General features: G+C 47.1%; 1 protein-coding gene across 4 annotated transcripts in view; it reads right to left on the bottom strand.

The window, feature by feature from the left end:
* Nucleotides 1-2,604: 2,604 nt before the first annotated feature.
* The window catches only part of Slc14a2 (solute carrier family 14 member 2), a 420,044-nt gene continuing 399,578 nt past the window's right edge, over nt 2,605-23,070 (bottom strand). For all 4 annotated transcript variants that reach the window (XM_078030094.1, XM_078030093.1, XM_040273470.2 and 1 more), the window contains 10 exons: nt 19,506-19,628; nt 17,319-17,401; nt 16,547-16,706; nt 15,641-15,830; nt 14,950-15,078; nt 13,921-14,113; nt 11,015-11,162; nt 9,961-10,095; nt 6,540-6,589; nt 2,605-3,612 (listed from right to left, as the gene is read on the bottom strand). In XM_078030094.1, coding sequence (XP_077886220.1) covers nt 3,412-3,612; nt 6,540-6,589; nt 9,961-10,095; nt 11,015-11,162; nt 13,921-14,113; nt 14,950-15,078; nt 15,641-15,830; nt 16,547-16,706; nt 17,319-17,401; nt 19,506-19,628 — 1,412 coding nt within the window. In that variant the 3' untranslated portion in view covers nt 2,605-3,411. The remainder of the gene's footprint in view (nt 3,613-6,539; nt 6,590-9,960; nt 10,096-11,014; nt 11,163-13,920; nt 14,114-14,949; nt 15,079-15,640; nt 15,831-16,546; nt 16,707-17,318; nt 17,402-19,505; nt 19,629-23,070) is intronic.

Consider the following 23,070-nt stretch of genomic DNA (forward strand, 5'->3'; position numbering starts at 1 on the left):
GATCCATGTTTTAACAATATTTGCAGATGGTTCTTGTATGCATGAGAATTTGCAACCAGGGCATTGTAATGTTCAGTGAAGGGAAAAGGGTGATTGGGGACAGTATCTTATTTCTAAGTTTACACTAATGTTTCTCAAAGTGTGACCCCTAAGCCCACAGCATTGGCACCACTTGAGAAGGTTTAGAAATACAAATGCCCAGGCCCTGCCCTAGACCTAATGCATCAAATTCTGGAATGGGGCCCAGTAATTTGTGCTAAATAAGCTCTTGAGGTGATTTTGATACTTGCAGGAGTTTGAGAACTACTGATCTACCATCTACTGGTCTCACCTGAGGCCATCATATGACTTGGGGCTCCACAGTGTAGACACACCATAAGGAAAGGATGGTTGCGGAAGATGGCATGCCTGGGCTTGAAGTTATTGCCCATATAATGATGAGAAGTTTAGGGTTAAGTTGTGTGGACCATTCTGAAGCATTCTTTCCCTGAACACCATTACCAAAAGTTGGAGGAGGTCACAGGCGGCCATTTTTGGAGACAAGATTGTGTCTGCTGCCTGTCTGAGATTCTTGTGTCTATTATAAGTATGTGGTTGTGTTGTGAAACAGATTTCAAATTCTAGCTAGGATAAGTGAAGAGGGCAGGAGAAAAGGGGTGGGGTGGTATCTTATCAGCCAGTTCCTCAACCAGCTCAAGGATACTATGTACCATCAGTGGGCTAGTTCTGTACAGAAGAGATAAATGACAAAAACAACTCGTGTGTGTGTGTGTGTGTGTGTGTGTGTGTGTGTGTCCACCCCTCTCCTTTAATTTTTTTCTAACAGAAAGTTGAGTTAAGTACGTGCCTTAGTCTTTAGCATGCTATCTTCATTGGTCCATACAAAGCCTTTCTCTAAAATTCATGGAGCCGTGTGTGTGTGTGTGTGTGTGTGTGTGTGTGTGTGTGTGTGTTTAATTGTAAACCTCGCCATTTTCCCTCCTACATTCCAAAGTACTTTTTTTTTTTGTTGTTGGTGTGTGTCCTGCAAAACGTATATTATGGTTTTGTGTGCACACCCAGATTCATAGTTTGCCAATTTCTGTGGTGTAAATACTCCCTCCATGGCTGATTTCAAGCTGCCAGGATGACATCACTGAATGGCGTTGCTTGCTTAGTTGGCTCTCAGGCAGTGTGGAGCTGACTCCAACTCCACGGTTGATGCTTAATTGAAGTGTTGGACTAGACTGACGACTCTGGTGCCTTGTAGACATTGCATGTTTTCATAGGTTGTGTTCTTTCACCCCATCTATTTCCACCTTACTTGGAATCTGGGACAATTCAGCTTGCTTTATAGGCAAGGGTATTGGAATAGTTAGAATAGCTGAAAGGTTTTATTAGTGGTCAGTAATCAGAATAGCATGCACGTGGAGGGTTTCCTGCTCTTAATAAAACCAGATTATATAAGACTTTGGTGGTAAGTGCACGAGAACGGGTACTTTTATAGTTCGATGTCATCACTTGGAGGTTCTGGGACAGCTGAGTGAATTGAGAGCAAACAGCTTTCTGGGGAAAGTCCTGGATGTGTGCTCCTCAGAGAGGTGTAATTCTATGGTCATTAAAATACAGCCTGGGACCTTCTTGGCTTCAAGGTGTGATGGCGAACTCAGAGGGAGCTCTGGAATGTGAGTCATTCCCTTTCCTGTGCGGAGGACTTGTTTCCATGGAGAAGGGCTCCACTTTCCTGGGGAAGTCCTAATGGGCTGGCTCTGACTGGAGGGCAAACATACATCCCAGCCGACCTTGTAGAAGATGGGGGAATGAGAAGACCCAGGGAGAAACAAACTTTTTGTAAAGGATGGATTTGGTAAAGTGCACCTTTTTTTTTTTTTTGTACTGGAGAATTGAATCCAGAGGTACTTTACCACGGAGGCAAACCCCGAGTCCTTTTTATTTTTATTTTGAGTCAGAATCTCACTGAGTTGTTTAGAGCCTCACTTAGTTGCTGAGGCTGGACTCAAACTTGTGATCCTCCTGCCTCAGCCTCCTGAGAGGCTGGGATTACAGGAGTGTGCCACCAGGCCCGGTGTAAAATGTTCTTTCTTAAAGCTGTGTTCATAGAGGGGTTTGTCCTCTTCCTCTTCTTTCATCCCCCACTCTCTTCTTATGTCATTGTCCTATCATGCTAAACTGGAAGTGGGGTGTGTGTGTGTGTGTGTGTGTGTGTGTGTGTGTGTGTGTGTGTGACTGTGGCAAGAAGAGGTTCACCCTCTGCTGAGAGAGAGGGCTGGGACACATGGATTCCCACAAAGGAGTCCTGTGGTTTAGGAGCTCCGTCTGTGCTATCCCCAGAGCGACTAACGGAAGTCAGTGGCCATCCAAGAGGAGCTGGGTCTGTATTCTGGGCACACAAGGATAAATATGCTCAAAGAGACATGGGTCACCAGAATCGCACTTCAGCTCAAACAGAAAGCAATGTCCAAGGTCATTTCTGTGTAACTCTCTCCATCAGCAAACCACACCCTCTTCTGACAGTTTTTACCCCACCCTCGTCTCTTTCCAGACAGATGTGACCCAGGAAAACCCTTCCAGTGGGCAGCACGTGACTGTGGAGGGAAACCCTGATTCCAACTCACAATGTTAGAGCAGTTTAATGACTTTATGATTGTGAATTTTACAAAAGGAAAGACACTTCTTTATGTTGTGATTCAAGTGTTGCAAGAGATCATCTTATGACATCTCCAGAAATATTTCTGTTATGTCAGGAAAGGCAGTTGGCAATTCTGGTGAAAGTAGGTTCCTAACCTCAAATCTGGAGAACTTCTCTAATCTGAGAGTCAAGCTCTGGAGAGCCGTAGCGCTGTCCTGCTGCTGCTTCTATTATTTAACCTAAGGTAATACTTGCCGGTCATGCTAATTTGATCAGTTTATAGGAGACAGAGAAGAATCAACACTTGTGAGGTGGAAGAGACTTTAGAGTCCCTGCCTGTCATAAAGAAACCCTTGTCAACAAGAAATTGAGCCTGAGACAGTTGGGGATCATTAGTGGCAGAGCTGGGAGGGGATCAGGCCTCTTGCTTTCCAGGCTAATGAACATTTCCCGGGACTGTGCTTTGCTACATTAAATAACTGTGCTGGGTGATCATGTCACCCATCTCTGTCCCTTCTGGGTGCCTCTCTTTAAGGATGAGGCTTATTTTGCAGAAGACAGCAAGTTCCCCTCAAAGGGAGCTCTTGGGCCAATAGAGCCAGCCGTGGGTGTCAAGTCTAAACTAACATGTTGTGGACAAGTGTCGTGCATCTTAGGGAGGCTCCTGAAGGTGTCCGCACACATTTTGGTCTGTGCTTGGCAGGGAGAATCACAGAACAGACAGAGGGGAGGTTAAGTGACCTTTAGCCTGGGGACACAGGTAGCCTGCTGGAAAGGGCCACTTAGGAGACATCGTAGGCCTGGTACTTGGTTGTGGTGGATACTCTTCTGTTTCTCTCCTGGGACAGGTAATAGGTGCGGTTGGCCTCTGGGTAGGTGACCTTGCTGAGCGGGAGCCTGTAGATGGCGGGGTTGTTGGTGGTCAGGAGCAAGAAGGTGAGCGCTGAGAGGCAGAAGGGCCAGGTGCAGGGTGGTAATCCAAACTGGAAGGAGGGGAGACACAAAGAGAAGCCCGAGTTAATGAGGTGCTAGCGCCTGTTTAATCAGCCCTCACCAATGGCCTTTGGTCCTGGGTGGAGGAAGGGGTCCCCGTGGGGCACTGATGAGGGCGTGCTTAATGGAAAGCCAATATAAATAAAATCATGACCATGGCACTAGCCTCCTCATAGCAGGGAGCACTCTCTCCTGCAATGCAGCCCTGGAACTCTAGTGGGGTTACCATGCCTCTGGGTGGAAGGTGTGCTTTGTCTTGGGGAGTCTGGCTGGGCCACTCTCCAGCTCTATGAACCGCGACAGTTCTGTGTCTCCTCCCACCAGCTGTTATGGAAGGATTGCCTTTGGCAGACATTTAGAAGTTCAAGACCTTTGTCTTTGGTCACAACTCACTGGACTTGAGATGGGCACCCCACTCAAACACCACTTCCCGTAGGCAGGTGGCTTGGGCTAATGGATCTTTTTTTTTCTTGGGTATTGGGGATTGAACTCAGGGGCACTCGACCACTGAGCCCCATCCCCAGCCCTATTTCGTATTTTATTTAGAGACAGGGTCTCCCTGAGTTGCTTAGCGCCTCGCTTTTGCTGAGGCTGGCTTTGAACTTGCGTGGATTCTTTACTTCTGAGAACATGAACTGAAAGGTACAGGGATAGTGTCCATAGGTCTTATATGAACTGGAGGGACTGGAGAACTGCACAGTGACAGGTGGCCATTGAGAAGCTTCGTGCCACAGAGAAACCCTTCCCAGACAGACGCAACACAGTGGAGTGGAGTGGAGGAATGATAGCCTTGTCCCTGGGAGCTGGAGACAAGAGCAGCTGCCTCTCCTCTCAAGGACTCTTCCATCCCCACATCCCTTCCTCGTGATGGTGACAGGTTTTTCATTCCCTGAGGTACCCTGAGGCTTTTGGATGCGTTTCCTCAGTCTTTTGAGATAGCTTGAGTGCATCGCTTGCAAACAGAGAGCCTATACATTCAACTCTGAAGCAGATCAAATTATGTCCCCTCTTTCCCAAATATCATGTTATTATAACATGATAGAAGAACCTCAGGTAGAACCATGGGAGTGACAACACCAATTACACATATGTGTCAAGATGGCACCATTGGATGGGCGTTGGGGGAAGAACAAGAACAGAACAGAAAAGAGGCTTCAGGGATACCCTGAGTGATACATGCTCCTCCATGAGTCTTTCCAAAGCACAAGGTGCACAAGGTGTTCTGGAATGCATCCCTTGGAGTCCCATGGTGGAAAGGACATTGAGCTCCACATACTCAGATCCAAATCTCAGCTCTGATCACCTTGTGATAATCATTTAATCTTTTTGAGACCTATTTCCTCAATACTGAACCAGAGATCATAATACCTACTTGGAGAGATGGTGCTTATTGCATAGTAAATGCTCAATAAATGGTCCTCAGGACATAGTCATTATCATCAAGCAGATGGCAGGATTGTTGAAGACCCGGGGCTGCATATACATGTGCCCGTTAGAAAGCAAAGGAGTGTGGCTCATAAGGGCTCTTCTGAGGAGGGTTGAATGGTCTCATAAATGTCATTCAACATTTTAATACCCTGTTCTTCAACAAGATTGGAAATGATTTCTGGGTAAGTTAATAGCCTGCATGCTTTGGTATCCCTGTCCGTGGTCAGCACAGTGTCTTAAACACAGGAGGCACCCAGGACATCAGCTTGTTTTCATTTTGAAAAATGTCTAAATTGAGCGCTGTAATCTATAACTCCTCTGCCCACAGAGGTGAAGGCTGATCACCACTGGAAATACTGGTGACCAGGAACCATAGCTTCCTGCTTTGCATCTCTTCTGGTCCCTTGTCCAAGGAAGGCATGTGGGTGAATGGATGGTGCCAGAAAAGGCAGCAGGCATGGAGGTCAGACTGTACCCTCTTGTTGCTCTCAGTATTTCTGACAGTCCTCTGCAAATCCCCAGATCTAATTTCCCCTGTGCTGGAGGCTGTTACCTTAGGGCTACATTCATTTGCTATTTCTTGAGCATTTATTATGTGCTGGATACTGTACTAGGTACATAGATGAAGAGAAGAATAGGATAGGGCCCCTGTTCTGAAGGAGTGCATGGACTAAAGCTGGAAGATGACTGATATGTGTCAATACTATGTGTCAAGTGTCATAGCCAGAATGCTCACCGTGCGATAGACCCCAGAGGAAGTACTCAGTCCACTGGGGGAGACATGATAGTATCAGGGAAGGCTAACTCCACTGCTTAGAAAATACTGTCCTAGGTTAAGTTCAAAACACCCATTTTCATTAGAGGTGAAGGAGGAATTTTGATAGCCATGAGCAAAATGTTCCCTCCATCCCACCTGCAGGAACAACAGGAATTTTCCTGGATGTTCATATGATATGTCCCTTGAGACCTTATCTAAGAAGAGGAGGCAGCAACTGCATGCTGAGCCCCCAGGAGTATGTGCCAGCCTGGGGCTGGCCAGTAGTTCCTCCTGACCTCATGTACCACCCAATGTGAGCTCAGACAGAAGGGGCCTTGGGGCTGCTGTGCGTAGCTGCCCACTCTGGCTTCTCTCTGCTGGTTAATGCTTGACTCTCCCTGTGTCCTGAGGCCTTTGCCAGCAACACCTCCTCACTCCCATGAACTGTGCTATTTGCTATGAGCCAAAGATGCACACTGACCCACAAGCCAGGTGGGCAGAGGATCTATAGACACTTATAAAAAAACAAATAATAAAGATTTAAAAATAGTCATAAAGAATAAGTACACGAGAAAGGAGTTCGATTTATAAGAGAACACACTTCTAATTGCCCTATGGGTTGGAGACAAGAGGGAGAATTGGGAAGGGTTTGTGAAGGAGGGTTTTGAACAAGTTTGGGGGAAGCTGAGAGGGGACTGTGGGCACATCTGCAGCCCAGAGATGTTGACTCACCACAGATAACATGTTGGCCAGGGCAGTCCCCAGGTAGGCTGCAAACAGTGCTGGAAGAAAGAACCGTCCATAAATATCCAATAACTATTTCACAGCTTCTCAGGCTTGGTCGACATATTTTCTCTTCATTAATTTTATGCCACTAATGCTATCTCAGATTTAAAAAAAATCACCGAGTTATGTTTCCATTGCTTGGCAGGTTTAAAAGTGTTAAATTCCACGCAAACACCAGTACAGCTAAGTCGGCAGATGAACTTTGTTAAAAAAGGCCAGAATTTGGCTGTTACAGTTCTCTTGGGCCCCACCACCTTGCATTCCAGTAAAGGAACATTTAACAGCATAAACCATAAATGAAAATTTTACTATACAGCAAAGGCAAGGGAGTCCCCGAACTCCCTGCTGGAGTATTTCATGACAAAGCATTAACATAATATGGGCTTCCAGGGAGAAGCCGCATTCTGTCAGCTCTTGGGGCACCAAATATTGCTGACGGCCTTGACTTCTGGGTGCTGGAGAGGAGGGCCTGACCATGCAGCCAGAAGCAGGTGCTGCCAAGGGGTGAGAAGTGATGGAAATGGGCCGGCGTAATTGGGCTCTGCCTCTGAGCCCTTCACTTCTCAACAGAGAACGTCCCAATTGTTCCTAGGACACCGACAACAGCGAACCCATAATAGTCACTGTGTGCCCCCTTAGTAGGAACACCAACCATGTCCCTCAGCGTTCCTATGATGGAAGCACTATTATTGTCTTTATTTCACAATTGAGAAAACTGAGGCTCAGAGAGCTTTCATAGAGCGACCGTCATGCCGTCTCTGAGTTGGAGGAGTCCCTGTTGTTTGGGGTAGGGTTTCAAGATGGAAGCGAGGAGAGATTAAGAGATGACCTCTATGAGGAGGTCGCAGGCATGCAGTCGTTGCATGCATCGCACCTGCCAGTTTCTTTCAGAGGGAACAGGAGAAGCCCAGGCATCCTTTGTGTCATTTGAACCCTGGTTAATTAATAGAGGTTACTGACTACTGAGAGTTCAAGGGACTTGCCTAGGACCATACGGCTGACAAGTGACTGAGCCCTGGTCACCTGATTCCAAGGCAGGGCTCTTACCCACTGTACCCAGCGACCTCTCAGGGCTGAGGTTAGAAAGAGCAGGGCAGATGGAAGGGTCAGAGGTCAACCCAATGCCACCTGACCCCCAATTATAGGGGAGCCAGAAGGCTGAGTGGGGCTCTGGGCGTGGCCGGTGAAGAGTGGAGGGTGAGGCGGAGGCTGAGGTGGAGGCTGAGTTGGAGGCTGAGGTGGAGGATGAGGCGGTGCCCTGAGAGCCCAACACATCAGATTCAGCTATTGGCCCAGGAGCTGGAGGAGTTATTCTCAGATTTGATATCTTTGATCACATTTGATCTGTTACCAACAGGAAAACTCTGAAAACCTTATGTCTGCTCATCTGCAGTTGCAGGGCCTGCATTGTGAGGAGGGAGGAGGAAGGATAGTCAGAAGAGAAGGCGGAGGACATGCAGCCCGTCTGGGTTGAAGGGAGGGAGAACTGTCTGTCCTGTGGAACAGATAGAGCAGGCTGCGATGGAAGGAGCCTTCCACCTCGCCTGTCTTGTCCCTCTCTGTGTGACTGCAGAAAAGGACCATGACTATTCTGGATCTTTCAGCCCGAAGAGAAAGCGCTGGCTTCAGGAAGGAGTCTGATCCCCTCCAAGGAGCACAGACATAGTCTTTACAGACCCCATTTTGGGCAATGTATTTTGCTCCCTTTAGCTTCAGTTCCCCATCTGTGAAGTGGGGGTGGTAATCGGACCCACGTGGTTTGAAGTTGTAGTGAAGACTGAATGAGGTGACACGTGCCAGCTTTCACAGCCGTGGCACGTGGACAATCCTTGTTGTGGAGGCTAAAATGTGTCTGTGTTGTAGGGTGTTTACCAGCAGCCCTGGCCTCTACCCAGGAGATGCCAGTAGAAATCCCTAGGTGTGACAAATAACAATGCCACCAGACATTGCCAATTTCCCCAGGTAAGGGGGAAATCGCCCTTGGTTGAGAATCACTGGTGTAACATCTGACATGTCAACCTTTGTGGAGGGTGGAACTCTGGAGAGGTGAGGGAGGTATACAATTTAAGGTGGCCTTCAAGCTCAGGATCATGGAGACATGTAGACCTCATCACCTGCAGGACACTGACAGTGAGCAACTCCTGCAGTTTTGCATTTGAGCTGCCTCATTTGTCACATCCTCATCCTGGCCCTGGTTCTTTGAGGAATTTTTTTCACCTTCACAAAGTGGAAAAAAAAAACCAACCTCAGAGAGCTGGTAGTGTAGGCTAGCCAGGTGACACTTAAAATGCCTCTTTAGTGCTAAGCTTATTTCGTCAATATGAGCAAATAAAAGTAATTTCATAAGTACCTACAGGGCCTGGCTTAACAATGGAGATTTTTGGGATCACAAAATAATTTTTAAAAGGAAGGAAGAAAAAGACAGCAGCACTAACCCTTCACACCTACTTTAGGGTTCTCCTTCTTCATGTTTGCAGTGATTATCATAAAGTACAGAAGAAAACATATCTTGGGGGCTAGGGTTGTGGCTCAGTGGTGGAGCGCTTGCCTAGCACATGTGAGGCACTGGGTTTGATCCTCAGCACCACGCAAAAATAACTAAATAAAAGAAAGATATTGTGTCCATCTACAACTAAAAAATAATAAAAAAGGAAAAAGAAAATATATATACTAATTATATTAAGGAAACAAGTCGATGGTGATATCTGATCCAGAACATCTTCCCCAGAAAAGAATATTTGGGAAGCTTTTGATTGTAAACTTATTCTTTAAGTTAATGGAGATTATATTCCGGAATCTATGCTGTGCTGAAGTGACATCTCTGTTTTAAATCTCTGTTTCAAAAGGAGTTTTATTTGGTTTTCCTTCATAAAACATCAAGAAATAAAAAATGTTCAAGGATGAAAATGTAAAAATATGCCAATTGTTATGGTTAATCTAAGTTCCTGGGATACTGAGCATGTAACTCAGAGGGATCATTTGAAAGGATTATGATCAATGTTTGGATGTTTAAGTTTCAATGCTGTATGTGATGTAAATCGCCAGATTTCATGTGTAAGGATTAACTTGCTTAAAAGACACTTGTCAGCTCCAATCACTATTCAGGAAATTCGCAGTTCAACAATGAAATAATTCAACAATGAACTAGCCATAACCTCAAAACAAACCTGCCTCCATGAGGCTGAAACATTGTGTCCATGGAGAAAATAGTTTTGCATGTAACCACTTGATCCTCCGGCAGCTATTGAAGACAGTTTTAACTAAAAGCCCAGCTATAAAGCAAACAGATCCCCCTATTTATCTTTGGGGAGTTAGCAGAATTTTCACAGGGTGGATCTTTTATGGAGACACTGTCAGAGGTACCTACCACAGGCAATGGCCAGGAGGTGCGTCTGCCAGGTGATGACGTAGAACATGCCTCCGATGGCGATGCACGCCAGAGTGCTGTTGAAGCCACACAGGCCGAAGTAGATGGCGTCAAAGGGCGTGGCAATGCTGAGCGCTGGGAGAGAAGGCAGGCGTCAGTACTGAGTCACGGATCCTATGGGGCTCTTGCGCCTGTCCCACACCCACCACACACACACACACACACACACACACACACACACACACACACACAAAAGGACTTCTGATTTTATTCAGTGAAACTACATCTAAAACAGAATAAATGGCCACAGGGCTACATCAATTCTAGTGGCTAAGCTGTTAGGAGCTGCAGAGAGCCTCTGATAAAAGACTCTGAAATCTGATTTAAACAGACCAGAGAATGTCCTTTTCCTGCCAAAGAGAAAAAGGAAGAAAGAAAGGAAGGAAGGAGGGAAGGGAGGGAGGGAATCGTTTTGCAAACAAATCCAACTCCTTTTTGTCATTGGGGATGATAAGATTTTGAAAATGCCTAGAGGAAATCTCTCCCAAACTTTATTTATTTTTTTTTTATTGTTGGTCGTTCAAAACATTACACAGTTCTTAATACATCATCTTTCACAGTTTGATTCAAGCGGGTTATGAACTCCCAACTTTACCCCGTATACAGATTGCTGTATCCCATCAGTTACCCTTCCATTGATTGACATATTGCCTTTCTAGTGTCTGATGTATTCTGCTGTCTATCCTATTCTCTACTATCCCCCCTCCCCTCCCCTCCCCTCCCCTCCCCTCCCCTCCCCTCCCCTCCCCTTTTCTTACACTACCGTGTAAGAAAGACTGGCACCAGTCTTTCTCAAGGACCACTTTTACCTGGAGGAGCTAGAGGGCGCTGCCACCAATAGTGGAGAAACAGAGTGCAGTGGAAGGAGGGGGAATTTGGAATTCTGGGAATGTGCAGGTGTGGCGATAAAGACACATGTCCCTGGTTTCTTTACAGCTGGTTCCAGGCACTGGGGTCCCTACGCTCATTAACAAGGGAAAGCGATGACACAGACCTGCTAACATCCCCATGGTGGATCCGATTGCTGCGTGTAAGCAAATGAGAGGTGAGGATATGAACAGGGCCACGAGGAAAATGCCTCCGGTCCAGGGGTTATCGCAGCCGTACACTTGGCCGATCCCAACGGGGATGGCTCTCAAAAGCTGTGGAGACAGAGTCACATTATTAGGGAAGCCAAAGAGATGACTTCAACCTTAGCTCCAAGATTCAGCACCAACACGTACTGCCACTGGATTCCAAGGTGACTCAAATAGGTCAACTCTAAGAGGAACACAGAAGGATCATCTTAACTTTGAGCTCTTGGAACACCCAGGGGTCAGGATGTTGAGTTTCCTTCATTTAGGAACAGGAGGGTAAGACTCTTATCTTCCTTGTGAAGAGAAACTGAAAAACTTTCACTCGAGGGCATTATTCATTAGCAAAGCAATGGATTTCTGATCAAAACTTTCATAATGTTTTTCAAACCAAATAAGATGTCAAGAAGGCTAACTAGAAGATGGGAAATTTACTTGTGTATTTCCAAGAACCACACTTCTGGGTGTGGTGACATGAGTCTTGTCTGGCTGATCAACGAGACACAGAAGGGGCCTGGAGAAGGTGGCATGTCCGCCATCTGCTCTCTTTGTTGGTTAACCTGGGGTACCCTGCTTGACTCTGTTCTCCAGGTATTTCGAGGTCCAATGGGACTCGAGAGTGACAGAGCATTCAAGAAAGTTGGAAACCTTGTAGGCACTTGCACAGATGCCCTGGAGTCAGAGAAGAGGATACTAGGATGCAGGCTTCCCTGGTGACTGCCACTGGGTCCTTTGTCTTGGAGGGTTTGGCCAAAGGCCCTTGGTACAGGGAAGTGCTGAGTGGAATTGGCTTGGGCCACACTGGCAAGTGCTGGGTTTGCCTGCCCCTGGGACAGTAAGCAGGGGAGAAGCAGAATCTTGGGGTGAGTTTGTGTATCTATTATGGCAAGTCTCCTGTCAATCTAAGCCCTCTGAGAAGACTGTCCCTGTGGGTGCCAGGGGACGGAGAACTTGCAGCTCATGGGCTTCACACCTAGTGAGAGGATACGGAGACAGGAGCACAGGCCTAGTGGGCTAACCCTGCAGGCCAGTACCTTGTACTACAGGACGGAGAACAGAGTAGGAGCTCTGGCATGGCCATGCAGGGGCAAGGGGACAGGTGACAGAGTTTGACACAGAGGCAGTGGTACTGGGCAGTTTGATCCCTGCATAGTTACCCTAGATGAGGAGACTTTCTAATGGCCATGAGAACAGAGGAACTCAGGGAGGCTCAAACCTGTTGGCAGTTTTAGACCCTTGCTCTGACATTGACCACATATTTTTCAGAAACTGGACTCTAATTAGAATTGTCAAGAAGATCCAATAAATGAATCATTATCATAATTCATTCAGTTAGCCAGAAAGGTGTTTCTTAAGGAATGAGCACCACAAATTGGCTCCCCCTGCCTTGAGTTTTGGGTTTCTAAATTATGTATACAGGATTCTTCTTCTTTTTTTTTTTTCATTTCTATAAAGTGATGAAAATATTTTTCCAATTGAAAATGTGGTGCAGAGAATGTAATATCTTAAACTTGCAACTTCTGACATCATCTCATAACACACTGCTTGAGTAATTTTGCTTCCAAAAGAACTGAATTGGGAAAATACCATGACTGGGAAATCTGGGGAGCTGAACCCCAACACAGCACCTCTTCTCGCCTTCTTTTTCCAAGAAGGTCCTTGGAAAAAACATAACAATCAACAAAACGGGGCTACCACAAAGGTCTCCTTTGCTAACTAATGATGCTTCTTAGTGCAAATGGAGGGCTCTTTTGACCCATGTTGTGGAATGTGGAGAGACACCAGGCTTCATTATATCTGAAAGTTCTTTCAACAAGCCCAAGTGGCTTTGTGGTGATGAATGACCAATAATGAAGTTTCAGGGTGACTGTCAGACTGGGGGGCCTTTTAGCGTAATGGAAAGTAGGAGGCCTAGGAGAAAACGTGCCTGGTTAGATAAGAAGGCTGATGGGCATGTTTCTCAAGCTGATTTAGTGCTTTTAGTGTAGCTTCTTATTCATTATCTTGGCAGACTTCCAGAGGTCAGCATTTTATACAGAATACTTGTTAAAGAGGAAAAAAAAAACAATTTTGAAAGCTCTGTTATATATAGTTCATATTGGGGGAACACCTGCGCTTTAAAACATGAGCCAGCCTCAGAGAGCAAATGAAATCAGCTCTGGAGGTTATAACTGTGACTTTTTAAGCCAATACATGGTAGCATAATGTGCACATTTTTAATGATTCAATGATATCGAGGGAAGAAAAGACACACTTGCATTAAAATCAGAGTAAAGCATCAAAAATACTTTTTTTTTTTGGTACCCAAGATTAAACCCAGGGTCACTTTACCACTGAGCCACATTTCAAACCCTTCTTTAAACATTTTTAAATTTAGAGACAGGGTCTTGCTGATTTACTTAAAACCTTGCTAAGTTGCTGAGGCTGGCTTTGAACTTGCAATCCTCCTGCCTCAGCCCTCTGAGTTGCTGGGATTATAGGCATGTGCTTCCTACCATGCCCTGCTCCCAAATACTTTTCAACAAAGGAAAAAAGAAAAGAACCCAGGCCTGGAGTCAGGGGTCTGGAGTTTGCTCCTTACTAATTTGCTGTGTGATCTCAGGTGGGTCTCCAAACTTGGCCTCCATTCTGCTCTCTGTATTATAATAGGTGGGACCAGAAATAACCCTTTTAGCCCTTAGAAGGAGGCAAGGAGGGCAGGTCATGAGATGTGTGCAAAGCATGTCTTGGATTGCATAACTGTCAGGAATTGTGTGCACAATACGCAGATACCACTTTGATATTGAGCTTGTACCGACACTGCCTTTCCTCCTTCCATGACACCTACCAAGGGCACCTGGACCTCCGACCAGGTGATGTTGGGCACAGAGGATGCAGGCTGTAGCAGCATCGTGGGGAAGAAGAGGTTGTAGTGGCCTGTGGCTGCCAGGTACAGGGTCACGGCAATGTTGAAGGGCAGCGTGAAGACTGGCAGGTCCCACTTGCTGAAGATGGTGCTCAGCGCACTGGAGAGGATGGGGCTGATGGCAGAAGCACAAGACATGGTGGTCAGGAAGCTGCCTGGCTCCCCCACCGGGCCACACAGCAGCAGGAGACCCCTGCACCTTCCCAGAGAAAAGCAGCCTGCTGGGGTCCCTCCGGAGCATGACTGGCCCTGGGCCAAGGCCTTCCCTGGGCCTCCTCCCTGTGCAGGGTACAGGAAGGGATGCCCACACTCACCTCCAGAAAGAGGGCTTTCTGGGAGAAGTTTTAAAGGACAGGAGTCTCACTACTTCCTCATACAGCTCCCTCCCCAGGCAGGAGGAGAGAGGACAGGTTGGGGGAGCAGTGGGGAGGGACTCACAGTCACTCAGTCATTTAGCTAGTGTTTATTGAGTGGCCAAGCTCACTAGCCTCATGGCCAGGGTGCCCAGTGTTTTCTGGAGGTGAGAGAGGAGCCTGGTGTTCTGAGGGCTCTGCCCCATGGCTGTCCTTCAGCCTACCCCAGTCAGGGTCCCAGGGACAGAGGAAAGCTGTGGGCGCAGGAGGGAGGAGATTGCTGGAAACTGACAGGCCCCCATAGTGTGGTTCTTGCCCTGTGTGGACCTCAGCTTCTTGCTCTGTGCTCTGGCAGGGTTAAGCAGAAACCCTTTTAAATCTTAACAAAAGAAGAAAGGATGGTAGCTGAGACCCGGTGTATAGGTGATCTTGCACATGATGCAGGAGCATCATGTCAGTCAAGGTTTCCATGGGTGTCTCTGACATGCAAGTTCAACAAAAGGCACTTAAAAACGGAGTTTAGATGGGCAGTCATAGGATCAAGGTAAAAAGAACAGTGGCCTTTGGATTTGAACCCATGACCTCAGAACAGACTTACCAAGACATGGACATGATGATGACAGGGAGCAGAAGCCACCAGTAATAGTCGCCTTTGTCTGAGAACACTGCCATCAGCAGCCCCACCAGCACTCCGTTGTAGCCATGGAGTCCTGCTGCAATTGCTGACCTGGGGACAAATGGGGCTGGTGAAGTGGAGGTTTTCCCAGGCCATTTATTTATTTATTTATTTATTTATTTATTTATTTATTTATTTATTTATGTATCAGGGATTGACTGCCCAAAACCTTGGGACCCCTTGCCAACTGAACGTCGTCTCTAGGTTGTCCTTCCTGCACTTAACCACTGAGCCACATCCCCAGCCCTTTTTAATATTTTTATTTAGAGAAAGGGTCTTGCTAAATTGCTGAAGTTGGCTTTGAATCTGTGATCCTCCTGCCTCAGCCTCCTGAGCTGCTGGGATTACAGGCGTGCGTTACCATTCCTGGCTCCCAGGGCCTTTTCCTGCCACATGCTTCACAGGCCATCATTGTGGGAGTGACTGGGTGAGGACACAGCCCTATCACCCCTGCATTTTTCTCTAGAAAAATGTGTATGTCCCAAGGAAATATTGCCTTCAGCTACCAGTGCTCTTCTTCTGAGGGGTTTCTGAGCTGAAGGGTGAGAAGGGGTCCTCTTGGAGGAGTGCCCTCTTGGTCTTACACTTGGACCCTGGGTCTCTGGGGACTTACCTGTCCTGGCTCAGGATGAGGGCTGTCAAGGTGGACACAATGGTGCCCAGGCAACCCGAGATGGCCCACCAGGGGTTCTGGATGAAGAGGCCAAGGACGATGAGGATGCCGCTGAGGGGGTTGTTCACGAACATCACCTGAGACGTGCCCCGCAGCACCCAGTCCAGAAACTGGAACACTGGGGATTTGTCTGAAACGGAACAGGGAGGGACTTGGCAAAGGCTCGGTGTGGAGGTCCCGGGCGAGGCCTGGTGGCCAGGCCCAGGGAGTGTGGGATCTCTCTGAAAATCCAAAGTGGGCTTCTAGGGAGCCAGCCACCTACTGTCAACTGCCACAGAAGAGTGTCAAAGAAGAACCTGGGAGAGCATTGACTGCCCAAAACCTCGGGACCCCTTGCCAGCTGGACGTCGTCTCTAGGTTGTCCTTCCTGCGGTGGGGATTAGGTCCCCTGTGTGGTCTGTGCCTCCCATAAGAGTGGCATAAAGTTTCCAGAAAACTCTCTTGCTTCATAGAGGGTGCCACACCCAGGAGCTGAGCTCAGGGGCATTGCCGGAGAGAATCTATTGACCTGGGAGTCAGTTCTCCTGTATGTCAGCTAGAAGGCATTTTTCTAGAATGCTGCTCACTCCCTAGGATCCCAGCACTACAAATGTTTATCTGAGTGGGACATTTGGGAGCGCAGGACTATGCCATTTAGAAATGAGAGTTTGCACATGTAACTGTACCTGTATTTACATCCCAAGAGACTATGTAACAGCAAATCCTAGCTCTTCTGGAAAACCCTGGATAGAGCTCATTCTAGTCTACAGAAACACCCCCTCAGCCCCCACCATGGCAGTGCATTTCCAGGGGTGGCCAAGGTGACCTTTTAGGTGTAGATCTAGGGCTGCTCTCACAAAACTGTACCTTTAAGTCTCTCTCCGCATTCCTTCATCTCTCCCGTGATGTAGCTGAGGGCTTTGCTGACCCTCTTCCCGCTGGCGGCCATGGAGCTCTGGATCCAGGAAGTCCTGGACGTGCTGGTTTCTACCTTAATCTCGGAGCTCTCCTCCATGGTGTTCAGATCCTGCCCAGGGAGAAGAGATGGGCAAGAGCCTCCTACCACCTGTGGCTTTCACACTGACATTGGTGGTCCTCAGGGACCTGTTTCTTTTGTTTGACAGGCCACCTCATTTAATGAGGGATGAGAGGACATTTTCATCCTCATTTGGGGTAGAGGGCTCAGCCATACAGAGATTCTTATTTGCAAAGGTCAAGGTCAAACAGTAGGGTTAAGGTTAAACACAGATGTGTAGAATTTTAAATATACCATACTCTTTCTAGAAGAAATCGTTTTCCCTTCTGCATGTCTACTCTTTAAAATTGAACTGACCATGAATATAAAGTTATGAATTTGAATATGTGAAGATTCCATTTTTGAAAATTGGCAGGATCTTATTTCCTAAATTCTTGATTTAGAGGAAATCTGATAAGAGATAATTCAAATAAAAGGAATATGAAAGTTCACAAAGCAAACCGTGACCATTTTATCTAAATGTCCCTACATGTCTGAAAATATGAATTTCAAGAAAAATTTGCCTAAATGAGAAAACCTCCTTGACAGACCTCAGCTCCCCAATCTGCTACAGGCTGTGTGACTGGAAGGCGCTGTCCCTGATTTGGGATACCCTGTACTCACAAGCAGCTCAATGGTGGGCTTCCGGTATGGATAGGAAAATGGCTCTTTGGCTTGTCTCTCCTGGTGTTCACTTTTTCCAAACACTGAAGAAGGAAGGAAAGAGAATCATCAGTTCGGGCACCTCAGCAGTACTTTAGTACAAGGCTCGAGTTAGACTCTTGGGCATACTGTACCTTCCTCTACTGGTCTTAGGCCCATTTGGGTCCTCCCTTTGGGGAAAAAAATGTACATGTTCATGTAAACAGGATGTTTTACAAGGAATACAGGGAGTTCAGAGGAGTATCGGGACTTCACTGACCCTTGATGAAGAAGCCCCAATGTAGCTCAACTCCTATGTTCATTAAATGAAGGAACAGGAGCCCCGAGGGATGGTGACTTTCCTGTGACCCCTGAAACCAGAGTTCTTTCTCCTACGCCACAAGTCAGTGCAAGAGGAAGGAACTGGATGGGGTTGCCGTCCTTCACTTGTTCCTTATGAAGCAGTAGGCTGCCTGGGCCATGAAGGATCTGGGTTTGAACGTGACTCTGACTCTCCCCAGCTGGCTGATTTCAGGCTGATTGGTCTTTGGTTTTCTCTGTCTCTGTCTCTCTCTTTCTCTCTTATTCTCTATTTTTTGATGTTTGTCTCTGAATTTTAGGCATTTTAATAGATGGCAATTGCTGTTTGGATCAGGATAAGATATCTATGTAGACATCATACACACTTTTGTGTATACTTTTAATTCTAGAAAACTCTTGTAATGTGACTCTAAACATTTTTTGATTATTGAGGACAGCTTATTTTTGCGGATGACCAATTTCAGTAGGGTTTTAGGCACCCTGAATGATGGCCCTTGCAAGTTTCGGTCTTGGTGCTATGGCTCCCTCTTGTGGTCAAGTGTGAGAATGGCAGGCTGGATGCTGCCCTCCCTGTATTTTTGAGACTGCATTGGTGGTTGCCAGTCTGTATTCCTGAGACTTCTGGGTGTAAAGGAAGGGATGTGCCAAAGGTATTGTGTTCCCACTTTTGAAGGAGCACGGGCTGAAAATACCAGTGTGGTAGGGATGTTATGCCACAAAGTTTTGAAAGGAGGAACAGAGAGAAGTTCTATAACTCAGATCATGTGTGATCTCTTGATGAACCCACTGCTTCTGTCTGGAGATTCCTCTGCCTGCCATTCTGTGGCAATTCCCAAGCACTCCATCTCCAGGCTCCTCTGTATGGGATCCCACTCTACTATGCCCCCAGCTCACCATCCCAAGAGATATTAGGAAGGAAGCTGTTGACCTTTTGAGACAATGCTCTTTCACACCATGTCAGGGGCCCCTGTCAAAGACACACTAAAGGGCTTGGGGGCTCTTCAGTTATCTGCAATTCTCTCTCCACCTTGTAAATCTTCCTATAACCTCCCCAGGCCCATTTCTCTGGCCTTGCTGACTTCTGGTGTGCAAGGGTGAGATTAGATGAACTGGAGGAAGGAAATACTGATGCATCTTCAGGGAGGCATGTGTTGTGAGGGGGGAACTATCTGCGGAGTCATCTCTACCCCCTGCAGTGCCTCTGGCCAGCTGCGAAACCTTGGGCAATCTGCTCCCCTCTCTGGGGGTTGGGTGAAGTTGGATTGGCTCGCTGACTTTCCACTAGGTTATTCCACACTGTAGCTGATCTCTCCAGACTCCCCCTGTTTACCAGAACCTGCCTCATCTTCCAGGTCTCTGGCTTCTTCACCTGCTCAGCTTTGGCTGCTCCCCTGGCCCCCTCCTCGCCATTCCCCTCTACCTGTTCCCTTGGCCTTGATATTCCCACCACTGTCTCAGATGAGGCCTTTTCAACTATACTCTCCCAGACCAGTGGTTTTTGAATTGGTGGTAAATTAGAATCTCATAAAGAGCTCTAAAAGACCCAGGCCAGCCCAGCTACTCCTCAGATGAATTAAATTAAAGCTTTGGGGATGGGATACAGGGGATTGCCACATGTAGCCAGGCTGAGACCCCTGGCCTAGCCCTGTGTTAGCCCACAGCCTGGCCCGTAGGTAGGGTGTGTTCAGACCAAGGAAAACGGTGGCTTTGGTCAGTGGTCACATAAAAAGAATGAACCTGACCTTCATGGGTCTCCCTACCACCCTGTGAAGCAGGTACTGTCACTGCCCCTGTTTTATTAGAGATGAGGAAGCCAGGGACTGCACACGAGGGGCAGAGTGCTCACACCTTTGCTCCTCCTCCGAATGGACGACCACTCGATGTGGAACACGCTCCTGTGCCTGGGGAGCACAGCCTCAGAGCCCTCCTCGGCCTTCGGGCCTGGTGGTGGTGACTGCTCCCCACTGCCACCTAGCCAGGGGCGAAAAGAGACAGGTCAGCACCTCATTTGGTCCACACCCCTGAGCGCCAAGCAGAGAGCCAGGAAAAACCACACCCAGAAGCTGGGAAGTAGAGTGTGACAGTCTGATCCAGAGTAGTGACAGTCTTTGTATAAAGCACTCCACTGACTGCACGTGGTCCAGAGGCTGCCCAGAGAAGTGGAAAACGTTCACATGGCTACATTTGCACACTGAACTCACTTGGCCCACCTTGAAATGGATAGGTGGGCGATGATATTGCCAAAAGATGGAAAATTGAGACGCGGGATGATTTCTATATCATTCTGTATTAAGCCTTTCAGCCCTCAGCTTCCAATCCATGACAATTGCTATTTCCTTTCCCTATAGAAACCTGAGTTACATCTGTGTCAAGAGATGGAAGAGACAGCCTAAGAGCCATTTAATTGTACCTTAGACCAGCATGAACAGGTGGACCCTGGGCTGACTGCCCAGTCACTACTATTCAGCCAGTGCCTTGGACACACCTGGGCTAGAGAGTTCTAAATGGCTGTGTATTACCTCACCTGGGTGCTTTTAAAAAATGCATGAGCCTTACCCCAGACTAATTTAAAAAAATTAAAGTTTTTAATGCCCATGTATTTAAAAATGGCTCTAATATGCAGCTTGGACTGAGAAGTATAGGTTCTTGCTACTCAAAGTTTGGTCTCCGGACCAGCATTAGCATCAGCTGTGAGCTTGTTAGAAATGCAGAATCTCAGGTCTTACCCCAGATTGATGGAATTAGAATTTGTCTTTCAACAAGATTCCCCAAGTGAGTTCCATGCACATTAAAGTTTGACAAGTATCAATCTATGGGGAACCAAGTGCCTTGAATATGTTACCAGCTCCAAGAACCCCTGTTCTGTATCATATGGTCTTCAATTTCCATTCTACGAGTAGGAGAGCACTCTTACCACTAGGAACAGATTTTTCAAGGCATGGTCTGAGAACTCACAGCATGGAATCACCTGGGTGCTTTGTTAAAATGCATGTGCCTAGGCCTGCTCAAGGTCCGTTTACTGGAATATTTGGTGATTCCTAGGGCATGCAAGTTTAACACACTCTGCTAGAGCTTCTTAAGTATACCAGAATCACATTCTCCAGTAGCTGCCTGGGAGAGTGGAAAACATTGACACTATTACATTTGCACATTTTCTAAGTGAACACAGTTGGCTCTTTCAATGGTACCTTGAAACACACAGGATAGAAAATGATATTGCCAAAAGATGAAAAATTGAGGCTAAAGATGATTTCTCCTCCTCCTCCTCCCCCTCGTCCTTGTCCTCCTCCTCCTCCTCTTCCTCCTCCTCCTTCTTCTTCTTTTTTTTTTTTTTTTTTTGGTATGGTAAATTGAACTCAGGGACACATGAGCACTGAGTATTCTGTAGCAACCTACAAATGGGGACTCTTTCCTTTTCCCTGCATCTTCAACGTCCAGTCTGGCCCATGGTCCAACTTCATGGACATCACTAGGGAGCCTGCCAGGAATGTCTCATCCCCAACCTGCTGGGTTGAAATCTGCTTTCAAGCAAGAAACCCTGCTGATTTGGAGGTATATGGAAATCTGAAAACACTGGTCTCCATCACACTGTTCTAGGGACAACTTTATTTATTTATTTATTTTAATTGTAGTTGGACACCATACCTTTATTTCACTTATTTATTTTTATGTGGTGCTGTGGATCGAACCCAGGTCTCGCACGTGCGAGGCGAGTACTGTACTCCTGAGCCACCACCCCAGCTCCTCTAGGTACAACTTTAACAAAGCTCAGAACACAGGAGGAACAAAACCTCAAGAGTCTGTGGGTATGCATGAACAAAGAATGAGGCCTTGCTTAGTCTTTTAGATTGAAAGGTAACAGAAGACTGTCCCTTCCCTCTGGCTCAGGTGGAGAAGCAGTTACTGTTAGGCATCCTGTGCGTGGGTCAGCCTTCAGCCTCATCCCAAGCTGGGGAGTGGAAGTCAGCTCTGCACTGTAGAGATACCCGGAAGTCAGCTTGCCCCCAGACACCTCTGCAGACAGGGTTCATGCAGGGTGAGAATGAAAGGGGCATCCTTGCACCACCTGACAAAGCAGGGTGTTCTCCCATAATATCAATCCCCGGCGCACATCTGTCAGACTGGGAGGGCATCTCTGTTGGACCATTGCTTCTTGTTCTTCGTATAACGAGTGCTGGCCACCCAGCCATCTCCTTGGCAGAGCTATATTTTAACCTTAGCATCATAAACACAGAATTGAAGGGAATTTCGGGATCACAGCCCGCCTCCCCTGTCTAAGGAAATCAACTCTCCAGGACACACAGCTCATTAATCTCAGCAGAGCTGCGAATCGCATCAGGTCTCTTGATGCTCAGTTTGCTGCTCTCTCCACCCAGGGCTGGCTGCACGGTGCAGCACAGACCTTTCTACCTTCCTTTTTACCCTGGGACCTGGTCCTGGATATCAGAGGGCACAACACATGCTGCCTATGAGCCTGTGTTATTTTTCATACGTACAAAGAGGGTCTTTCAGTTTAACAAACCAAAGCAACATTTATCCAAAAGTCTTGTCAATCCAAAGGGAAAATTGCCGGTTGTTAAGATACCCTAGATTTTGTTCACTGAGTTATATACTAGCAGAGGTAGGGCGAGCTGGGCTTGCTGGCCGAGGTGCGGGAGAGGCTGAGCTTATCCATCAGGCAGGGCTTACATGAAGCAGAGCGCGTACCCCCCACCCTAAAGAACCCTCCCCCACCATAATTAAGCTTCTTCTCTTGTCAGAAAGACTTTTACAAGACTGTCAACAGGATTTCACAGGAGTTCTGCAGAGAGCTCAAATGTGGCTTGAAGCTTCCTCTCTCTTGTAAATGCCAGGTTTGTAGACAAAACGTGTGAAACCTCTCTCTAGCCTAAGAATATGGGACAAAGAGTAACTGTTATGTTCCCACCCACTCCCACTGTCCTGTAACTATCCCACTGAGTAGAAATCTAAAAGAATTTCCAGACTTGGGATCCAGAGATTTTTAGGAATCAGCCCCTCTGGACCGTTGCAGCTTAAATAAACCTGCTTCCTGAGACTTCCTCTGGCATCTAGCCTCATCTGTCCTACATCATACAGGTGGCTGCAGAAGCCTGGTGGCTCAGCCTCTGTCCCGCTGGTCTGCATATTTAGCAGCTCCGATTCTGTGCCTGCTCAGAACCCAGAAGCCATGAAACAAAACAACATAAAAACAAAACCTCAGCCAAACAAACACTAAGAGGCACCTTTGTCATATGGGTGATATTGAAGTGCTGGGCTGCAGCCCTTCAGGCTGTGTCTGGGAGGGTTGAGATTGAGAGGTGGGAACAAATGCCACAAAGAAGATTGGAGATGAAATAACCAGCTTCCCAAGGCTGGCAAACCCTTAAAGTGAAGGTGATAGCAATTTACTGCT

This window comes from Ictidomys tridecemlineatus, chromosome 13 (assembly GCF_052094955.1).
Source record: "Ictidomys tridecemlineatus isolate mIctTri1 chromosome 13, mIctTri1.hap1, whole genome shotgun sequence".
NCBI lineage: Eukaryota > Metazoa > Chordata > Mammalia > Rodentia > Sciuridae > Ictidomys > Ictidomys tridecemlineatus.